At 48.7% G+C, this 20,453-nt stretch overlaps 2 protein-coding genes across 3 annotated transcripts; one reads left to right on the forward strand and one right to left on the reverse strand.

Moving 5' to 3' along the window:
• Window positions 1-305: 305 nt before the first annotated feature.
• Window positions 306-13,881, reverse strand: fpgs (folylpolyglutamate synthase). 2 transcript variants are annotated; one of them, XM_072371507.1, is made up of 15 exons: window positions 13,490-13,881; window positions 9,919-10,047; window positions 9,780-9,833; window positions 9,553-9,617; window positions 8,942-9,056; window positions 7,942-8,019; window positions 7,739-7,800; window positions 7,452-7,554; window positions 7,188-7,265; window positions 6,962-7,109; window positions 6,601-6,687; window positions 6,327-6,477; window positions 4,229-4,304; window positions 4,079-4,145; window positions 306-1,740 (listed from the first exon to the last, which is right to left on the reverse strand). In XM_072371507.1, the coding sequence occupies exons 1-15, from the start codon at window positions 13,637-13,639 to the stop codon at window positions 1,370-1,372; spliced, it is 1,734 nt and encodes a 577-aa protein (XP_072227608.1). In that variant the 5' UTR covers window positions 13,640-13,881; the 3' UTR covers window positions 306-1,369. The 2 variants fall into 2 exon arrangements, with proteins under 2 accessions (XP_072227608.1, XP_072227609.1); XM_072371508.1 differs by having other exon boundaries at window positions 307-1,740; window positions 6,601-6,684.
• Window positions 13,882-14,843: 962 nt separating this feature from the next.
• On the forward strand, window positions 14,844-20,230 carry cdk9 (cyclin-dependent kinase 9 (CDC2-related kinase)). The gene is made up of 8 exons (XM_072371518.1): window positions 14,844-14,889; window positions 15,024-15,137; window positions 16,876-16,957; window positions 17,328-17,418; window positions 17,492-17,658; window positions 17,780-17,951; window positions 18,658-18,806; window positions 19,444-20,230. Exons 1-8 carry the CDS (start codon window positions 14,849-14,851, stop codon window positions 19,807-19,809), a joined length of 1,182 nt encoding a protein of 393 aa, XP_072227619.1. The 5' UTR covers window positions 14,844-14,848; the 3' UTR covers window positions 19,810-20,230.
• Window positions 20,231-20,453: the final 223 nt, after the last annotated feature.

The following is a 20,453-nucleotide window of genomic DNA, read 5'->3' on the forward strand; positions in this document are numbered from 1 at the left end:
TGTTTACAGAATTTCAGCCATAAATAAGCTAACAGGGCTAAACTTTAGGGCTGTAGAAAGTCATTTTTAGAATAAAGAAATGCGCTTTATGACATGTATACCTGGCATTTCATGGATGGAATGAGGTTATGGGGGGAAACATTAAGGTTTTACCTGCTTTCTCACATGATTTGACACAGATTAATTCAAATAATGCCAGCTGCAGGAAAATGGCTCGTTTACATTATTTATTAAAGTAATCATAGGCATCATCTGCCAGCATAAAGTACGACGTAAAGTATAAATTTCATTAAAAACAGCTGCTTAAATCTAATCCCTGAACAACTGGAGGTTAATCCATCATTTTCTGAAGTGCATATTAATAACCTGCTACAGAAATACTCCATTTAAAGCTGAAAATGTGCCTTCTGCAGTTAACTGAGCTCAGAAAACTTCCCGTTACTGATAATCACTGCACGTAAGATTCGACTCCAGGTTAAAATAACTCATTGGTTCTGGGTCTGAACAGCGAGGAAGTGAAACTCGTCACTGTGCTGCCTGCAGTGATGGAAACAGATGGATGATTTAATGAAATCAGGTGTTTTCACTGCGTTCCAGAACCACAAACCTCCTTTTTCTAAAGAAATATGTTCAATTTTCCCTCATAAAGAACTGTGATCCGCTGGTATGAATTTATGTTAACGAACAAGAAGATTAGAGACGGTTTATTCATGTTATTTCATTCTTTACAGACGTGAACAAATGTAATCTTTATTCCTTACAAGTTTCATTTAAGTGCATTTTATTTTGCAATCGGCCCACATGAATATTAAAATAAGTGCAGTTAATTTTTAAATTAAAACTGGATAGAAACGTCTAAATCAATGTTAATCTTTACCAATTTAAACTGCATCTGATGCTTTTATCATGTTAGAATATTTAAACGTCTACAACAGGAACAGCAGAGTCTGAAAATGGGTTCCATTAAAAAAAACAATCAATCAAAAACAGACGTTTGAAACAGAAAGAGTTAAAAGCAGGTGGAAAGACCTCCTCCAGGGGAGGAATGGCTCCTCTAAGCCCACACTGCGATGTTCATGAACGCACCGCCTGGGTTCAGGCGAGACCAAAGACACGAGCTCCTCCTCTGTGAGGTTCTGGTGAAGCCGGAGCTGCTTTGGCCCAAACTCGCCAGTTCTTAGTGTTAACCACACAATGGTGAAACTCCCAGCAGCACCACAGCTGTGGGAGCAGCTGATCCCATCCAGCTGGAGCTCTGTGGACCTCACCGTCCACAAAGAGAACGCCACAAACCGTAAACGACCTTTTCCCACCGCAAAGCATCCACACAGATCCATTCAAAGGCCAGAACTCCCTCTATGCACATGGTCTACTTGGAGGAGGCTGGATCCAGATGTTTGAGAACGCCTCCCACCAGATGGAGGCTTCCAGTGACGAGGACGTGGATCTCAGCTGCCTGACAGAGTGACGCAGCTTTGGCCGTAATGCTGGGTGTGACCGGCTGGACTCTCTGGGCTGAGTCTGCCAGCACAGCATCTCTGCCCTGGCTGATCCACTGAAGGGCGCTGAGGATGCAGGGGAAGACCAAAGTGTCGGCCTTCTTTTCAGAGGCCGGCAGCAGGCGCTCTTCGATGAGCAGCTCTCTGTTATCCCCGTGACTGTTATGGAGGCGCCAGCTTTTCTCATTGTCCAAGCAACGAGTCAGCATGTCCTCAACCGACACGTTGAAGTTCTGCTGGTCTGAGAAGAGACAAGGGAAGAAGAAATAGTTCAGAATATTTTAGGAGCTGTCTTCATGGTGCAAGGCCCAAACAACTGGGTCATTTAATGCAAGGAACAGGTCAACAAGACCCCGTTTGACTTGAAAAGGCTGCTAAATCCTGAGCTAAATGCTGGAGGATGAACCAGTGGAGATGAAGCTGATTGGCTGGATCACACCGTGCTGATGCTGTCTCGCTGCCAAACACAACAAGACGGTTAAATGGCGCCGAGCCGGGGAAACTCAACGGTAGCGTCCTCAAACTGGAAGCACCGGCTCTACTTCTGCTCATTTTGATTAAAGGCAAAAATTTTTCTGTAACATGCAGCCGAGCCCAGGAGCAAAGACTTTATCCACGGCTGCCTCAAGCAACTCGAACCCCATGAAGCAGCTCACATCAACACCTGCTGCTGCTGCTTTAGCTGCTGCTGATGATGCTTTAGCTGCTGCTGCTTCTTTAGCTGCTGCTTTAGCTGCTGCTGCTTCTGATGCTTTAGCTGCTGCTTTAGCTGCTTTAGCTGCTGCTGCTTCTTTAGCTGCTGCTGCTGCTTCTGATGCTTTAGCTGCTGCTTTAGCTGCTTTAGCTGCTGCTGTTGCTTTAGCTGCTGCTGCTTCTTTAGCTGTTGCTGCTTTAGCTGCTGCTGCTGCTTCTGATGCTTTAGCTGCTGCTGCTGCTGCTTCTGATGCTTTAGCTGCTGCTTTAGCTGCTTTAGCTGCTGCTGTTGCTTTAGCTGCTGCTGCTTCTTTAGCTGTTGCTGCTTTAGCTGCTGCTTCTGATGCTTTAGCTGCTGCTGCTGCTTCTGATGCTTTAGCTGCTGCTGCTTCTGATGCTTTAGCTGCTGCTGCTTCTGATGCTTTAGCTGCTGCTGCTTCTGATGCTTTAGCTGCTGCTGCTTCTGATGCTTTAGCTGCTGCTGCTTCTGATGCTTTAGCTGCTGCTGCTTCTGATGCTTTAGCTGCTGCTGTTGCTTTAGCTGTTGCTTTAGCTGCTGCTGCTTCTGATGCTTTAGCTGCTGCTGCTTTAGCTGCTGCTTTAGCTGCTGCTGCTTCTGATGCTTTAGCTGCTGCTGCTTTAGCTGCTGCTTTAGCTGCTTTAGCTGCTGCTGTTGCTTTAGCTGCTGCTGCTTCTTTAGCTGCTGCTGCTTCTGATGCTTTAGCTGCTACTTTAGCTGCTGCTGCTGCTTCTGATGCTTTAGCTGTTGCTTTAGCTGCTGCTGCTGCTTCTGATGCTTTAGCTGCTGCTTTAGCTGCTTTAGCTGCTGCTGTTGCTTTAGCTGCTGCTGCTTCTTTAGCTGTTGCTGCTTTAGCTGCTGCTTCTGATGCTTTAGCTGCTGCTGCTGCTTCTGATGCTTTAGCTGCTGCTGCTTCTGATGCTTTAGCTGCTGCTGCTTCTGATGCTTTAGCTGCTGCTGCTTCTGATGCTTTAGCTGCTGCTGCTTCTGATGCTTTAGCTGCTGCTGCTTCTGATGCTTTAGCTGCTGCTGTTGCTTTAGCTGTTGCTTTAGCTGCTGCTGCTTCTGATGCTTTAGCTGCTGCTGCTTTAGCTGCTGCTTTAGCTGCTGCTGCTTCTGATGCTTTAGCTGCTGCTGCTTTAGCTGCTTTAGCTGCTGCTGTTGCTTTAGCTGCTGCTGCTTCTTTAGCTGCTGCTGCTTCTGATGCTTTAGCTGCTACTTTAGCTGCTGCTGCTGCTTCTGATGCTTTAGCTGTTGCTTTAGCTGCTGCTGCTGCTTCTGATGCTTTAGCTGCTGCTGCTTTAGCTGCTGCTGTTGCTTTAGCTGCTGCTGCTTTAGCTGCTTCTGATGCTTTAGCTGCTGCTGCTGCTTCTGATGCTTTAGCTGTTGCTGCTTTAGCTGCTGCTGTTGCTTTAACTGCTGCTGCTTTAGCTGCTGCTGCTTCTTTAGCTGCTGCTTTAGCTGCTGCTGCTTCTTTAGCTGCTGCTGTTGCTTTAACTGCTGCTGCTTTAGCTGCTGCTGCTTCTTTAGCTGCTGCTGTTGCTTTAACTGCTGCTGCTTTAGCTGCTGCTGCTTCTTTAGCTGCTGCTTTAGCTGCTGCTGCTTCTTTAGCTGCTGCTTTAGCTGCTGCTGCTGACCCAACTGGAGCCCAAATATAGAAATATGATGTTCAGCAGGCCGAAAGTACAGTTAGAGAGATTTCACTACAGATTTCCCTTTGTTGCGTTTTACCCGAGTTTCCACGTGTTTTGCTGATCGACTCCTTTAAGGGTCAAAGACGGCCTCAAATCTAAGCAGCTTTTTTTATCCTTTTGGGTAGAAGTCAGAAACTCTAAGAAAGGATGCAGAAGCAGTTTGTAAATCTCACCTGCGTTACAGGAGGCGATGGCTTCGGTGATGTTTGGGCAGAACACAGCAAAGTCAAAATGGCACGGCTGATTGGAAATAAGAGCAGAAAAGGTTTGAGCTACTTAACAAGCAGAGAAATGTGCTCCTTTCACACAGAAGCTGTACTCACCAGCAGCAGTTTGAGCATGGCAGCAGAATCCCTCTCTCCTGTGGCATTAAACAGCAGCACTCTGGCCACAGGACCACTGCAGAACAAGGTCAAACAGGGTCAAACAGTCACAAAGGATCACACAAGGTCACACAGGGACAAACAAGGTCAAACAGGGTCACACAAGGTCACACAGGGTCAAACAAGGTCACAGGATCACACAAGGTCACAGGGTCAAACAAGGTCAAACAGGGTCAAACAGTCACAAAGGATCACACAAGGTCACACAGGGACAAACAGGGTCACACAAGGTCAAACAGGGTCAAACAAGGTCAAACAGTCACACAAGGTCACAGGATCACACAAGGTCACAGGATCACACAAGGTCACACAGGGACAAACAGGGTCACACAGGGACAAACAAGGTCAAACAGTCACAAAGGATCACACAAGGTCACACAGGGACAAACAAGGTCAAACAGGGTCAAACAGTCACAAAGGATCACACAAGGTCACACAGGGTCACACAAGGTCACAGGATCACACAAGGTCACAGGGTCAAACAAGGTCAAACAGAGTCACAAAGGATCACACAATGTCACACAGGGACAAACAAGGTCAAACAGGGTCACACAAGGTCACAGGATCACACAAGGTCACAGGGTCAAACAAGGTCAAACAGAGTCACAAAGGATCACACAATGTCACACAGGGACAAACAGGGTCACACAGGGACAAACAAGGTCACAAAGGATCACACAAGGTCACACAGGGACAAACAGGGTCAAACAAGGTCACACAGGGACAAACAAGGTCAAACAGAGTCACAAAGGATCACACAAGGTCACACAGGGTCACACAAGGTCACACAGGGTCACACAGGGACAAACAGGGTCACACAGGGACAAACAAGGTCAAACAGGGTCACACAAGGTCACAGGATCACACAAGGTCACACAGGGACAAACAAGGTCAAACAGGGTCAAACAAGGTCAAACAGAGTCACAAAGGATCACACAAGGTCACACAGGGACAAACAAGGTCAAACAAGGTCACACAGGGACAAACAAGGTCACACAGGGTCAAACAGAGTCACAAAGGATCACACAATGTCACACAGGGACAAACAAGGTCAAACAGGGTCAAACAAGGTCAAACAGAGTCACAAAGGATCACACAAGGTCACACAGGGACAAACAAGGTCACACAGGGACAAACAAGGTCACACAGGGACAAACAAGGTCACACAGGGACAAACAAGGTCACACAGGGACAAACAAGGTCACACAGGGACAAACAAGGTCACACAGGGTCAAACAAGGTCACACAGGGACAAACAAGGTCAAACAGGGTCAAACAAGGTCAAACAGGGTCACACAAGGTCACACAGGGACAAACAAGGTCAAACAGGGTCACACAGGGTCACAAAGGATCACACAAGGTCACACAGGGACAAACAAGGTCACACAGGGACAAACAAGGTCACACAGGGACAAACAAGGTCACACAGGGACACGTTTGAATTGTAAAAGGAATGAGCGATGAAGTAATTTCACATCTTAAACTGAATGACACTTCTTTCATCCCAAAGTGAAATAGATATAAAATTGAAACAAAGTAGAACTTTAATGATGAAACAAGTAGTTCAAAGTGAAGAAGACTTTCAGATGAGAGAAATGAGAGACTCCAGCTGACTTCTGCACCCAGTGAGGATATTTCTTTTTGTTTTCTCTCTGGTTGCAGCTCAACTTGGTTAAATCAGAGCAGTTCCCATGTATGAGAAAGCAGCTGATTTCCTGATAACATTCAGTCTGACTTTGGCTGTGGGAATCCGCTCATGTCTTATTTACTGCCTCGGTGCTTTTCTCTGATGCTGCGGTTATAAAATCCTGATTTTATTAGAGCAGAGCAGCAGTTTGACAGTCGGATGGTGGATCCCCGGCTGTGTTACCTGAGCCCGTTACTAAGGGTTTGAGAAGCTCAATTTCAGACAGTTTTGGTTGGACGAACACAATAATCGTTTTTTCCCTTTCCCTTCTTTGCATTTTCTTTGCGTCAGTGACATTTAATACTGCTCAACTAAAGCCTTATATGAGCTTAACGTTTAATCAGAGCATACCTGGCATTCCCCTCATGCTGGGCTGCAGTATCCCTGAACCAGTTCACACAGGCCAGCATGCTCCTCATGGTGTGAGCTCCATCCAGGAAGTAGGTGACGGCGCCGTGTCTCAGCGTCTGATTCCTGCCGGGCCACTCGGTGGCTGCCAGCCCTGACACCAAACAGACAACCAATCAGGCACGCCTCCCCCAGCCAGCAGCAGGTCCTGTACCTTCTGGTTAAACTTCCTCTGAACAGTTGGTGATGAGTGGTGAAGGCTGGCTGCAGGACTCACCTTTCACCATGATGGGGCTGGGCTTGAAGGCAGCTGCCTGAGGTAAACTGCTGCTCTCCAGGCTGCTGGAAGGAACGCTTTTATCTCCTGAAGGCAGACAGATTGTTTCCAAAGGTGAGACAGTTTAAAATGCTGTCCACACACAGAATGTGCAACACTGCATGAGCTTTAGCATCTGGTGGGATTTATCAAACTCCTCCTGCTGGTGTCATAAAGACAAGGACTTTGTGTGTTATAACCTGAAGCCGTACATAGTTCTGATTTATGTCGTGTTTATTTGGTGCTAGATTTCATCTTTACACAGGTTCAGGCAGCTAAATTATAAGAGATTTCCAGTCTTTTTCCTGACAAACAGCCTCACCTGGCACACATCTTTTCTGCAGCCAAGTGTGGCTGAGCTGGAGGGCCAGGGAAGCATTAAAGCGCTGGTGCTGTCCCGCCAGGCCGAGACGCACAGGTCCAGAGTCCAGCTGATAGTCCTCCAGCTCTGGACACACCCACAGAGGACACTGGAACAACAGGTCAGACTGCATCACAAAGAGCCGACTTCCCTTTCACGGGCTGATCTGACTGAAAGGGGAACTTACTGCGATCTCTTTGGCTCGGTCCCGGAGCACAGCCATGGCTTCTTCTGGCTGCCTGACTGTAAAGGCAGGAACCCCAGGCTGCAAAAGCACACCATCAGAGGGAGAAAAGGTCAAGAACAACAAGACTTTCAGCTCCACAGGCCAACAAAGCAACAAAGCCAGAGAGAAAAGGAAAGTTTCTTTCTGTAGAGATATATAAACAACATTCTTATCGTTTGCAGTTGAACTCACTGACACTTTCCTGGCGTTACCTGCCAAACACACCTTGAAAATGCCTCCTTTCTGCCAGGCGATCTTTTCGATTGTGTCTCCCAGAATCTGAGTGTGGTCAATGCCCAGAGAGGAGATGCCGCACACCCACGGCCTCCTGTTCACAGAGAGATGTGTCAATCAAACACTGAAGCCACACTTTAAACTTTAAAACAGCACTTTAGTACAACTGCAAAGTAATCAGGCCATTTTACAATCTGCTTCTGAGCTAAAGATACCGTAGAATCTTATTCAACTCTTTCTGACATCGATCTAAAACCAACAGGCAGACAGAACCTCACCTTATAATGTTGGTGCAGTCGTAAGCTCCACCAATACCAACTTCAATTACAGCTAAATCCACCTGACCAGAGACAGGAGACGTTCAGGTGATGACTTTCACAATAAGAGTTTGAGTTTCTGCAACGTTTTAAGAAGCGTAAAGGCTACAGTTTCGCCTTCAGCACCATCTGAAAACATGGCTGCTCTCAGGCTGCTAACCCACCTTTTCCTGAAGAAAGATGTGGAAGGCTAAGATGGTGAGGAAACGGAAGTATGCTGGCATTGTCCCTCCGTGGGCATCCTGAGGAGTTCAGACAGAAGACTGAATCACGTTGGTGTAAAATCGAAGGACACGTGTTAACCCACAGCTTTATGCTGGTACTACAGCTGCACGTTACCGAGGGAAAGATGCTGCCATGTGTGCGATGGCACCATCTAAAGAGCTCTATTTGGAAAGAATGAACCATTCCAGAAGGATCAGGGTGATTTTGTTGGAAAGTACAACCAATTCTTTCTTAAATTTTAATGTTTTATAATCATTTTCAATGCACCAAAGACTGGAGAAGAAAAGGTTCACAGCAGAACTCTGGTCTTTGATGCTCTGTCTAAAACAAGAGAGCAGCTGCCAAGCCGGGGCTACTTTGGTTAGAGAACAGCGCGCTGCGCCGGGTACTTCGGTTAGAGGACCGCGCGCTGCGCCGGGGCTACTTTGGTTAGAGAACAGCGCGCTGCGCCGCGTACTTCGGTTAGAGAACAGCGCGCTGCGCCGGGTACTTCGGTTAGAGGACCGCGCGCTGCGCCGGGTACTTCGGTTAGAGGACCGCGCGCTGCGCCGGGTACTTCGGTTAGAGAACCGCGCGCTGCAGCGGGTAAAAAAGAAACAGCTTTTACATTTTGGATTCTTTGCTTGGAAACAGCGCAGCCTGCTCTTCATGGACTCAACCAGCCTGAATAAAAGTGGCCAAAGTGGTGCTTTTGTTTTACTATGATGAGTAAAACAGCTGCTTTCCCACAGCGAGTCATTTTAAACTTCTCCTCCAGTGTACATCACAACCTTTCTCCATCACTAATGGTATTCTGCAGGAAACCTTCAGTGTTTTCCACTGGCTTCATCACTATTCTACTTCTAAATGCAGCTTGTTTCCAGATTTGAACCCGATGGAACGTCTTTGAACTGAATAAGCAGCAGGGGTAACAGTTTCTCACTTTGTCACATGACCTACCTTCGTTTCATCGAGCCGGCCATAGATCTGCCAGAAGTATTTAGTGAAGAGGTCTTTTCCAATGGGCTGTCCGTTGACTCGGATCCTCTCCCTGACTTGTACCAAATGTGGAGAGCTGCAACCACGAGGGAAACAGAAGAGTTTACTCCGGTGTTTCTGCGTTATCTGAGTTCTTTAACTTTAGGTTCATCAGTAGTGTTGACATGAGAGAATGACCAGCACAAACTCTTCCACAGGCAGCTGCACTGGGCCACAGAGGACTGAAATAAGATAAGCACCGGCAGTTTCAGCCAGCACTGATAAAGTCAAACTGCCTTTCAGCACTTTACAGCTGCAGATGGCAGTAAAAACTATCGGTAATGATAGTTATTAGTGCCCCTGTGCAGAGGCTTCAGCTCCTCGATGCGCCTCTCCTGGTTATATTCTTTGATTTGGAGGTTTTCTCTTTCAAAATAGCACATTATCAGTGTGTTGGAGACAGAACAAGCAGCATCACAGCAGCAATGAAAATGATTCTGTAGGTTTTGGAAGGAAAAGGAGTCGTATTTTTGGATATCGCTGCAGTGATGTGCTTCATTCTTCTGTAGAGACACTAGGACGGGTAGCTTCACCTGTAAAATCCCGTTCGGAAGCCATAACTTCTCAGAATCTGCTCGGTGAAGGCACATGTTGATCCCTGAAAGCCAAAAACAAACACGTCTCTGAACAGATGTCACAACAGCTGGGGTTTCCCGGGTTAATGGACACATGCTTGGAAGCTTGTTTGTGTGGCCTCCTGCTCTCAGGTTGCATAACAGCAGCTGAATACAACAGAACAGAAACCAGAAGGCAGGCTCACCTTGCCCTTTGTTCCAGTCACATGAATGATGTTCAGGTGATCCAGATCGTTCACCTTTAAAAGCCAAATCACACCCAGAGTCAGAGAACTAATGAAGATGCTCCTGTTCTGGAACACCAGGTTGTCCCGATCAACTCACCGTGAGGCCGGCTCGCTCCAGGAAGCCTCTCATGGCCTGCAGCTGCAGCTGAGGCTGGCTCCTCTCCTGAAGGACCTGCAGCAGAGCGCTGGCGTTGGTCTGCAGCGTGTTAAGGGTGCAAACGGCATCCTGGGAAAAAAAGAAGACATCAGCCGGGTTAAAACCCTGATCAACAAAGATCTGCTCCTTTCAAACACGAGTCAGGGGTAGAGTTAGCCTCAGAGAGCAGTGAGAGCAGCGACCAGAGCAGGCTGCATGGGCCTCCGACTCCGAGCCACAGACAGCAGTGAGCCACAGACAGCAGTGAGCCACAGACAGCAGTGAGCCACAGACAGCTGTGAGCCACAGACAGCAGTGAGCCACAGACAGCAGTGAGCCACAGACAGCAGTGAGCCACAGACAGCTGTGAGCCACAGACAGCAGTGAGCCACAGACAGCAGTGAGCCACAGACAGCAGTGAGCCGCAGACAGCAGTGAGCCGCAGACAGCAGTGAGCCACAGACAGCAGTGAGCCACAGACAGCAGTGAGCCGCAGACAGCAGTGAGCCACAGACAGCAGTGAGCCACAGACAGCAGTGAGCCACAGACAGCAGTGAGCCGCAGACAGCAGTGAGCCACAGACAGCAGTGAGCCACAGACAGCAGTGAGCCGCAGACAGCAGTGAGCCGCAGACAGCAGTGAGCCGCAGACAGCTGTGAGCCACAGACAGCAGTGAGCCACAGACAGCAGTGAGCCACAGACAGCAGTGAGCCACAGACAGCAGTGAGCCGCAGACAGCAGTGAGCCACAGACAGCAGTGAGCCGCAGACAGCAGTGAGCCACAGACAGCAGTGAGCCGCAGACAGCAGTGAGCCACAGACAGCAGTGAGCCGCAGACAGCAGTGAGCCGCAGACAGCAGTGAGCCACAGACAGCAGTGAGCCGCAGACAGCAGTGAGCCGCAGACAGCAGTGAGCCGCAGACAGCAGTGAGCCACAGACAGCAGTGAGCCACAGACAGCAGTGAGCCGCAGACAGCAGTGAGCCGCAGACAGCAGTGAGCCGCAGACAGCAGTGAGCCGCAGACAGCAGTGAGCCGCAGACAGCAGTGAGCCGCAGACAGCAGTGAGCCGCAGACAGCAGTGAGCCGCAGACAGCAGTGAGCCACAGACAGCTGTCATCCTGAGCAGATTTACAGCATCGGGGGGGGGGGGGGGGGGGGGTCACATGCAGTAAGAAAATCACACCAATCTGAGACCATTCAACATCAAAGATAAAGAAAGTGCAGAAACATCCAGAAACAGCTGATACAGGAAGCTAAACCCTAATGAGAGAGCGCTGCGTCTCTGATTACAGACACACCTCTGACCCCAGCCCAGGGGGGGGGGGCTGTGAACGTTCAGCATCATCAGCTTTCACCCCCCTCACTCCAACCATCCAGTTGGTTTTTCTGATGCTTCATCCAGATTTTCCTCACGTGTTAAAAGAATAGAGACAGAATTTCTTTGTGATCAGTTCTGAACTTATCTGGCAGAGTAATGATCAGGAATCTGAGTCCATTGAAGAGAAAAACAAAACGGCAGCGTCTCATCGGTTCAGTGTGGTTCAGGCTGTGGTTTTCCAGGCTTTATGGTCCATTAGGACCCCCTCAGAGGGATGGATCAGCTGCTTATCAGCGCCAACACAGACGAGAAACACGACTTCACGGGTTCAGGCTTTTAGTTTGGAGGAGTCAGCAGAGAAAGATGGGTATAACACAGTAATAAACACGCTCATACAGCCATTAGCAGAGAACAGATTGTGATTTATGTTGTCTGGAACAGGGCTTCACGACCCCCCAGCCCCCTGCATGCTCCACCCGACCACATCGTGTGTGACACGGCTCAACAGGAGCCTCAGAAGAAGAATCAGAACCATCAGGAACGACCTGCAAAGGAGCCTTTTAGAAAATGAGCCGAACAGAAGAGCTACTTCCAGCTGGCGTCGTTTCTACTGGCAGCAACACGGAAGACGTCCTGGTTAACCTGCTTCTGCTGGGTCATTCACACAGATGGGAGCTGCAGCAGTGCGTTCTGCTCTGACAGGCACTGGTTCGCCTCCAGCTCCAGTTCAATCTGCCATGTCACTGAGCTTCAGAAGTACAAGAAGGCGCATCGATCCCTGCTGGAGGGAGGTGTGTCCAAAAGTCCCTTACATTATTCCTCCATTCAGCGCTGCCTTGAAGCAGCTCTGATGTGTTTGTATGAGCCACGTCTGTGGGGATCTGAGCTGCAGGATCTGAGCTGCAGGATCTGAGCTGCAGGATCTGAGCTGCAGGATCTGAGCTGCAGGATCTGAGCTGCAGGATCTGTGCTGCAGGATCTGTGCTGCAGGATCTGAGCCGCAGGATCTGAGCCGCAGGATCTGAGCCGCAGGATCTGAGCCGCAGGATCTGAGCCGGACATCAGGCACATGAACCCACCAACTCGCTGTTAAAATGCTGCAAAGACTGGACTGGACAGTGTAGAGAGACCTGAGTTCAAATCCCCAGCATGACTCCAGTAGGGGTCCTTAGGCAAGACCCCCTTCCCCTACATGCCTACCTGTAAGTCACTTTGGATAAAAGCTAAATGCATAAAGATAACATAAACAAAGAGTCCACTTCGGCCCGTGCAGGATTTACTTTTAACTGCTTTTATTTACACATCCACGCGAGTAACGTGCACCGTCGGGGGTGTAACTGTTCATACTGCAGGATACTGAAGGTGTACCCCGGATGACTCGGGCCTGGGACCCCCTGACCCGGTCCATCCCAGAGCCAACAAACAACCGTGCACGCTCACACTGATTCAGAGGGTCAATTAGAGCTAACCTAATGTGCAAGTTATTGGATTATGGGAGGAAGGCGGAGGGAAGTCACGGGAGACCCCGGCAGCTCGCTGCTCCTGAGGCTGTGAATAAAAAGCATTTTCCTGCATTTTTGCTTATGTTCTGAACCCGTTAAATACTTTAAACCTCATCATAGACACAAAGAACTGTTCCTGTGTAAAGATCCACTGATCTGAGCTGCTCTGCTCTGCGTTTGGACCTAAAGAAACAAGTTTTTAAAGTAAATGAACCCCTGCTGGAGCTGCAGTTCTGTAGAATAAAAAGCATTTCTGAAAACCCGGCTTTGGCTCAGTTCTCAGCCTTTTCTTCACCTGCATGAGCCGCAGCGCGTGCGATGAAGCCACAGTCTGTGGTTCATGAAATCAAATCACAAGAACACTCGTAGCACGTGGGATTTTCTCACAAATTGTGGAGATTAAACTACAACAACAGCGTGCCAGAGGAAGGCGACACCACGTGTCTGTACAGTAAGACCCCAGAAAGCTCCGTTCATGCAGGAACTTCCCAAAGTTCAGCCCCGGAGCAGCTAACTGCTCCTTCCACAGCTGGCGATCAGTCATAAACCAACACAGTTAGGGCTCTGCTGTCAGCCATCTTTCTATCCATACTCCAAGCATGCACTTTCCCGCAAGTTGTCTTTAAAAACTTGTGAAAGTAACGCAGGTCTCTGCTGGGCAGCTAGCTCATTAGCAGCCCGTGAGAAGACGCGTGAGAGCCTCACGGTACCTGATACTCCATCCCGGGCAGCTGGGGGGCCGTCTCGGTGCTGTGGTATCTGGCTGTCAGACCCGCCAACTTGCACGCCGGGTCCCGCTCTCTGAGCAACGCGGAAAATCCGGATCCGTGCAGCAGCACGCGCAACAAGCACACCATCATGAGGACTCTCTGGGTTTCACAGGAAGCTGCTGCCAAATATGGCGCGTTCTTTTCATCTGCGTGATGACGTAGGGACACGCCCCCTTACCGCTCCTTTTAGGATTGTTTTCAGTGCTGTTATTCGATATATTTAACACATATATCTCTGTTAGAGGTAGGGCAGACTGCAGCGTGTCATTCGGGCTGAAGAAAAGCTGAGTGACTGAAACCTTCCAGCTGTCCGGGACCTGCACACCTCAGAGTCCTGGAGATCCCTCCCAGCCCAGCCTCAGAGTCCTGGAGATCCCTCCCAGCCCAGCCTCAGAGTCCTGGAGATCCCTCCCACCCCAGCCTCAGAGTCCTGGAGATCCCTCCCAGCCCACCCCAGCCTCAGATTGTGGCTGATCCCTCCCAGCCCAGCCCAGTCACAAAGTCTGCCCTCTGGCAGGAGGCTGCGGTCCATCAGGACCTAAACCTCGCGCTACAACAACAGTTTCTTCCCATCCGCTACTAGCCTTATCAACAAGGCCAAACCTAACAAGTCGGTTTGTTCTAGAACAAGAAGAAACAACATGTTGTTAACCTACTTGTTCGAGAACAAACCTTGTTGATAAGGGTAGTAGCGGATGGGAAGAAACTGTTGTTGTAGCGTGAGGTTTAGGTCCTGATGTATATATACATATATATAACCTTATATATATATATATATAAGCTACAAGCCTTATCAACAAGGCCAAACCTACTTGGCAATAAACTTGGTTCTTAAACTTGGTTAAACTTGGTTCTTATATATATATAATATATATATATATATATATATATATATATATATAGGCTATATATAAGGTTATTAAATTGGTATCAACGCTCTGTGACTGTATGGGTTTGACAGCTAATATTCTTCCAATTTTAAATATTGCATTACTCCTCCGAGTCGCCAGGTGTCACTCTCACTAAACTCACTCCATGTTGTTGCCTTCACAATAAATCTATTTAAAGTACAAATAAATAAATAAAAAGTATGTTACTACAGATAAAAACGTCAATTTTATTGCGTTTGTGTTCGCTTATATTTAAATTGCTATTTGCTTTCAATTATGTGGAAAAACGTCAGTGTGATATCTTTAGATGACGTAGTTTTTACGTATTGACGTTGAGGTGATTTCAATGTGAAGCTCTGGTGTCTGAGTTGCACCTGAACGCATCATAAGCAGTCGGAGTTCTGCAGCGATGCAACGAGACAAAACAAGCAACGCCGGGGGGGCTGAAAAGTAAGAATATAGCCACTTACTTCCTAAATAATTTCACTGCTGTATATTGTAGAAGCTTCAGTTATTTCGGCACGTGTCACTGCGGCTCTCTGTTTGGCTGTAAATGTTATAAAATGTCCAATAATTTTGTCCAGGCCCGACCGGGAGGCCGCCATAATGTCGAAGTACTACGATGGGGTTGAGTTTCCTTTCTGTGACGAATTTTCCAAATATGAAAAAATGGCCAAGATAGGACAGGGAACCTTTGGGTAAGTAGCTCACAAACATTTTATTGAGTGTGACTGGACTGGACTGTGAATGGAGAAGCTAACTGTGCTAGCTGCTAGTCAGAGATGGAGACATGAGGCCAGAAACCTGCTTTTAAAGCCAACTAAAAGGATAATAGAAGGAGAAGGTTTCGCTAAAAGTTGTAGTAAGGTCTTCGACATGGGGAGTTTTCTTAAGGATTGTTAAATGTTCGCTTTTAAACCAACTTATTTTCCCATTGAGGCCATTTTCTGCTTTTTCGTCCCTCCCTCCAGGCTTCATGAGCATCTAAAGTAGTTCTACTTTGTGTACTGATCAGTGTTGAAATGGAGTATTATCTATCAGAGACATAAAATGATCGTCATGACCTAAATAAGCATCTATTGGTGCTATAGTCTGGTGTTGAACAGGCTCACACCTTAGCATCAGTACTGAATGCATTCATCTGCAGACACACAGTTGCGTCACGCTAAATGTCCCGCGTGCACGTCACCGTGGCTCACATCGAAACGCACGGTTGGATTGAAACTTGTCACATGGGAAATAAAAAAATACGATCTGATATTTATCCTACAAATACGATAATTATCATAAACCTGGCAGCACCGTCTGTAGTTGCACCGCCACACCGCTTGGTGGCAGTAAAGCGCACATGCGGCACTACTTGATGCAGAGGAGTAAATCGGCCTTCAGCAGAATATCTCCGAACCTTTGTCTCTCTTACCAACCGTCCTCCACGGAAACATTCCTGGTTATTAAACCGTGCCGAGCCAGGCTGAAGTTTTCCTCCACAATAAAAGCCACGAGGCGGGCAGTGCTCAGCTTTCCAGCCCGAGCTGTGGAAGCAAAGAGCAGCAAAATGTTGAGCCTTTCAAAGTGAAGGAATAAGGAAAAAAGTGCTTTAATGCTGTTTGGATCTGAAGCAACAATCTTTCATCAGATCAGACAGATATACAGATCATTTATTAGCTGAATAAAACACAGTTTCCAGCTGCTTCTGAGGCATTTATGATGTAGTTTTAACATCTGGAGCATGGACACCTGCTTGGGTTTAGATGGAGATCTGATAGAGACGGACCTGCTTCCACACTGCAGTCCACAGCTCTTTGTGCAGCTCGACATGTTGAAAAATCAGCTGCTTCTCTGCCAGCTGAAACAAAGTCTCTGTGACTTCAGTTTAGATGCATTCGCTCGGGCAGAATGGGGTGAAAATAACACCTGAATCAATGCAGCAACCTTATTTTCTCTTTTCTCCTTCACTCAACTCCTTTGTATTCTCCACCCGTCTGTCTGCATTCACATGATTCTGCTTCAGTAGTTCAGTGCTAACAGCTAAGATCTCTGTCAGCAAACACAGTATAAGTCATATATATATATATATAAGTCATATAAACCCAAAGGCCCGGCACAGCGTGCACGTTACAGCGCTGATGGAGAGAAGTTTATTTAACATTTTATCAGGCTGCAACATTATGGCATGAAGTTTATAAAACTTATTTCCAAGTTGGTGTTAAATGGAGCAAACTCAGGAAACTGTTTCCTTCGTCTTTGGCTCCTTTAACTCATCGCAGGGTGCTGCTGTGTGTTCCTCTCACACCTTTCCAGGGAGAATTCAAACTAAACGTTTGGCCTGGAATTAAGCTCAGATACTGAGAATAACCACCATGGTTTGCTTTCTCCTGTAAATGTTAAAAATCAAGCTGTAAACGAGGAGATGTGCTCATCTACCTGTTTTTCCAGGGAGGTGTTCAAGGCAAAGCACAGGCAGACGGGCAAGAAAGTCGCACTGAAGAAAGTTCTGATGGAAAATGAGAAAGAAGGGGTAAGAAAGCAGAAAAGTTAATTTTATAGCCTCATATGCTGAAAATATGAAGACTGCAGCTGCAGAGATGTGGAAATAAGACCTCGACTGAGTTGAGTGGCTGCATGGGTTGGATCAGAACTCCCTTTCCCCACACTTTCCCACGTCATTGAATCTATCGCTTAGCTTCTGTTCTGACTCGGCTGTCGGCTTCACTCGTCTGGATGTTTCTCCACTGGAGAAATCTCTTTTCCTGAGGAAATGATGGTGCTGATCAGCTCTGACTCGTCCTGAAACTCCTCCTCTGAGGAGATGTGATTAAAGCCCAGAGTGCCGTGGTTTTAACCAAATTAAACTCTGTTTCAGCCTGATTTCTCTTTTCCTGTTTCAGTTCCCGATCACAGCTCTGAGAGAGATCAAGATCCTTCAGCTGCTCAAACACGAGAACGTGGTCAATCTGATCGAGATCTGCAGAACCAAAGGTTGGTGGAGTTCCTTCCTGCTTCTTCAGGCTTTTTAACGGGACTTTAATTAAAAATCTAATCTGTCTTTAAGCTACTCAGTTCAACAGATATAAGGGCAGCATCTACCTGGTGTTCGACTTCTGTGAGCACGACCTGGCCGGGCTGCTGAGCAACGCTAATGTGAAGTTCACGCTGGCAGAGATCAAGAAGGTCATGCAGATGCTGCTCAATGGGCTGTACTACATCCACAGGAACAAGGTGAGCTGCTGACAGCTCTTTAATCCATCTGAAACGGTCCTTTGGGCGGTTTTATCACAGCTGAAGTTAGAATCTCAGCTGAATTTGGTGTGATTTTAAAAAAAGAACGCTGTTTTCTCAGATTCTTCACAGGGACATGAAGGCAGCCAACGTGCTCATCACCAGAGACGGAGTCCTGAAACTGGCAGACTTTGGCTTGGCTCGAGCCTTCAGCTTGGCTAAAAACAGCCAGGGGAACCGCTACACCAACCGTGTGGTGACGCTCTGGTACAGACCTCCAGAACTGCTGCTGGGTGAGAGCTGGGCTTAAAACGTAGGAGTGGGTACGAAGGGGGGGGAATAACCAGAGAGTTAAGAGAAGGGGTAGAGATGGGGACTGGATAGTAGTTGTATGATTCCTACCTTTAAATTTAGCTGCATTAACCACAGAATCCTCTGAATTTGGCTGCATTAACCACAGAATCCTCTGAATTTGGCTGCATTAACCACAGAATCCTCTGAATTTGGCTGCATTTCCACGTAAGATCTCCAGAAGCGAGGCGTCTCCACAGCGTTGTTAGAGGAGCTGTGGCTGCATGTAACCGCCTCGAGTCTTAGGCGTGGTTAAGTTCTGTCGGGTTAAAGCCGCCCTGTACATAAACCGTGTTTTCTGGACCGTGAGCCGCTGTGGCGCCGCGGCTCATAACAGCTGATGTTTGTTTTTCCTTGTTTTCATGCCGCCTGAAACGTTTTGTTTCATAACATCAAACCAATAAAATGACGAATAGTTCACAGCGGTCCGATGAAACTGTTCCATAAATGAAACCCACTTTCACTGAATGGTTGAAACGGGTCATTGGTTCTGACCCTGAACCTGTTGAATATGCATTAAATGAATGCTACTTTAAACTGAGCTCCATCTCCATCAGAATGAAGTTTATCGGCACCAACTGATGGTTCTGTTGGACGCATCCAAAACCCTTTGTTCTGAAACATCTTTCCGGTTCTTGTTGTCTGCAGGTGAGCGAGACTATGGCCCCCCCATAGACCTGTGGGGGGCGGGCTGCATCATGGCAGAGATGTGGACCCGGAGCCCCATCATGCAGGGCAACACGGAGCAGCACCAGCTCACTCTGATCAGTCAGCTGTGCGGCTCCATCACTGCGGAGGTCAGTTCTGCTTCACTGTCCAGCTGCATGGACCTGACCCAGCTCAGTCTAACCCCCGGGGGCTCAGTCTAACACCCGGGCTCAGTCTGACACCCGGGCTCAGTCTAACACCCGGGCTCAGTCTAACACCCGGGCTCAGTCTGACACCCGGGCTCAGTCTAACCCCCGGGGGCTCAGTCTAACACCCGGGCTCAGTCTGACACCCGGGCTCAGTCTAACACCCGGGCTCAGTCTAACACCCGGGCTCAGTCTGACACCCGGGCTCAGTCTAACACCCGGGCTCAGTCTAACACCCGGGCTCAGTCTGACCCCCGGGCTCGGTCTGACCCCCGGGCTCGGTCTGACCCCCGGGCTCGGTCTGACCCCGGGCTCGGTCTAACACCCGGGCTCGGTCTAACACCCGGGCTCAGTCTAAACCGGGCTCAGTCTAACACCCGGGCTCAGTCTAACACCCGGGCTCAGTCTAACACCCGGGCTCAGTCTAACACCCGGGCTCAGTCTAACACCCGGGCTCAGTCTAACACCCGGGGGCTCGGTCTGACACCCGGGGGCTCGGTCTGACACCCGGGCTCGGTCTAACACCCGGGCTCGGTCTAACACCCGGGCTCGGTCTAACCCGGCTTTCCCCTTCTGGCAGGTTTGGCCCGGCGTGGACAAGAAATACGAGCTGTACCAGAAGATGGAGCTGCCCAAAGGCCAGAAGAGGAAGGTGAAGGACCGCCTGAAGGCCTACGTGAAAGACCCGTACGCTCTGGACCTCATCGACAGACTTCTGGTTCTGGACCCGGCGCAGCGCATAGACAGCGACGACGCGCTCAACCACGACTTCTTCTGGTCCGACCCCATGCCGTCGGACCTGAAGAACATGCTGTCCACCCACAACACCTCCATGTTTGAGTATCTGGCCCCGCCCAGACGGAGAGGCCACATGCCCCAGCAGCCGCCCAATCAGAACCGAAACCCGGCCACCACCAGCCAGACCGAGTTTGACCGGGTGTTCTGACCGAAGTCTGTTGCTGCAACAGAACTTTGTTCCCTGCCGGGCTCTGAGGTTCCCTGCCGGGCTCCGAGGTTCCCTGCCGGGCTCCGAGGTTCCCTGCCGGGCTCTGAGGTTCCCTGCCGGGCTCTGAGGTTCCCTGCCGGGCTCTGAGGTTCCCTGCCGGGCTCTGAGGTTCAGTTTCAGTCTGAGTTTGGACCGAAGCCGGCGGCCCGGTTTGGATATGACTGATGTTCAGTTATTCGAAGCGTTTTCTACGGCGTCCGACTGGGAAAACGCTGGTCTGGTGCCACGTTTTCAGGCTGGTAGCTGTTGTGTTTTTGTACATTCAGGTTGTGTAGTTTGCCTTTTTATAACAGCTTATTTAAAAAGTTCTCCAGGTTTCTGTTTGCAAACCTATAAGCATCACACAATAAAATGGTTCTTTACCCGAGCTCATCTGACACGGTGTTGATTTCCTTAAACGTGAAAGAAGAAAGGAGGATGGAGAGCTGTGGGTAAAACGCAGCATGAGGGCGGTAAGTCAGCCTGGAGGAACGATTAAACCCTAACTGCAGGTTTAATTGATGCCCAGCCTTTACTTTCATCTGGCTTCTCCTGCGACTGCTGGTCGTCACTTTATCTCTTTCTACAGAGACGAGACGCGTTAT

Source organism: Leuresthes tenuis, unplaced genomic scaffold, assembly GCF_036924035.1.
Source record: "Leuresthes tenuis unplaced genomic scaffold, fLeuTen1.0.hap1 SCAF_19, whole genome shotgun sequence".
Taxonomy (NCBI): Eukaryota; Metazoa; Chordata; class Actinopteri; order Atheriniformes; family Atherinopsidae; genus Leuresthes; species Leuresthes tenuis.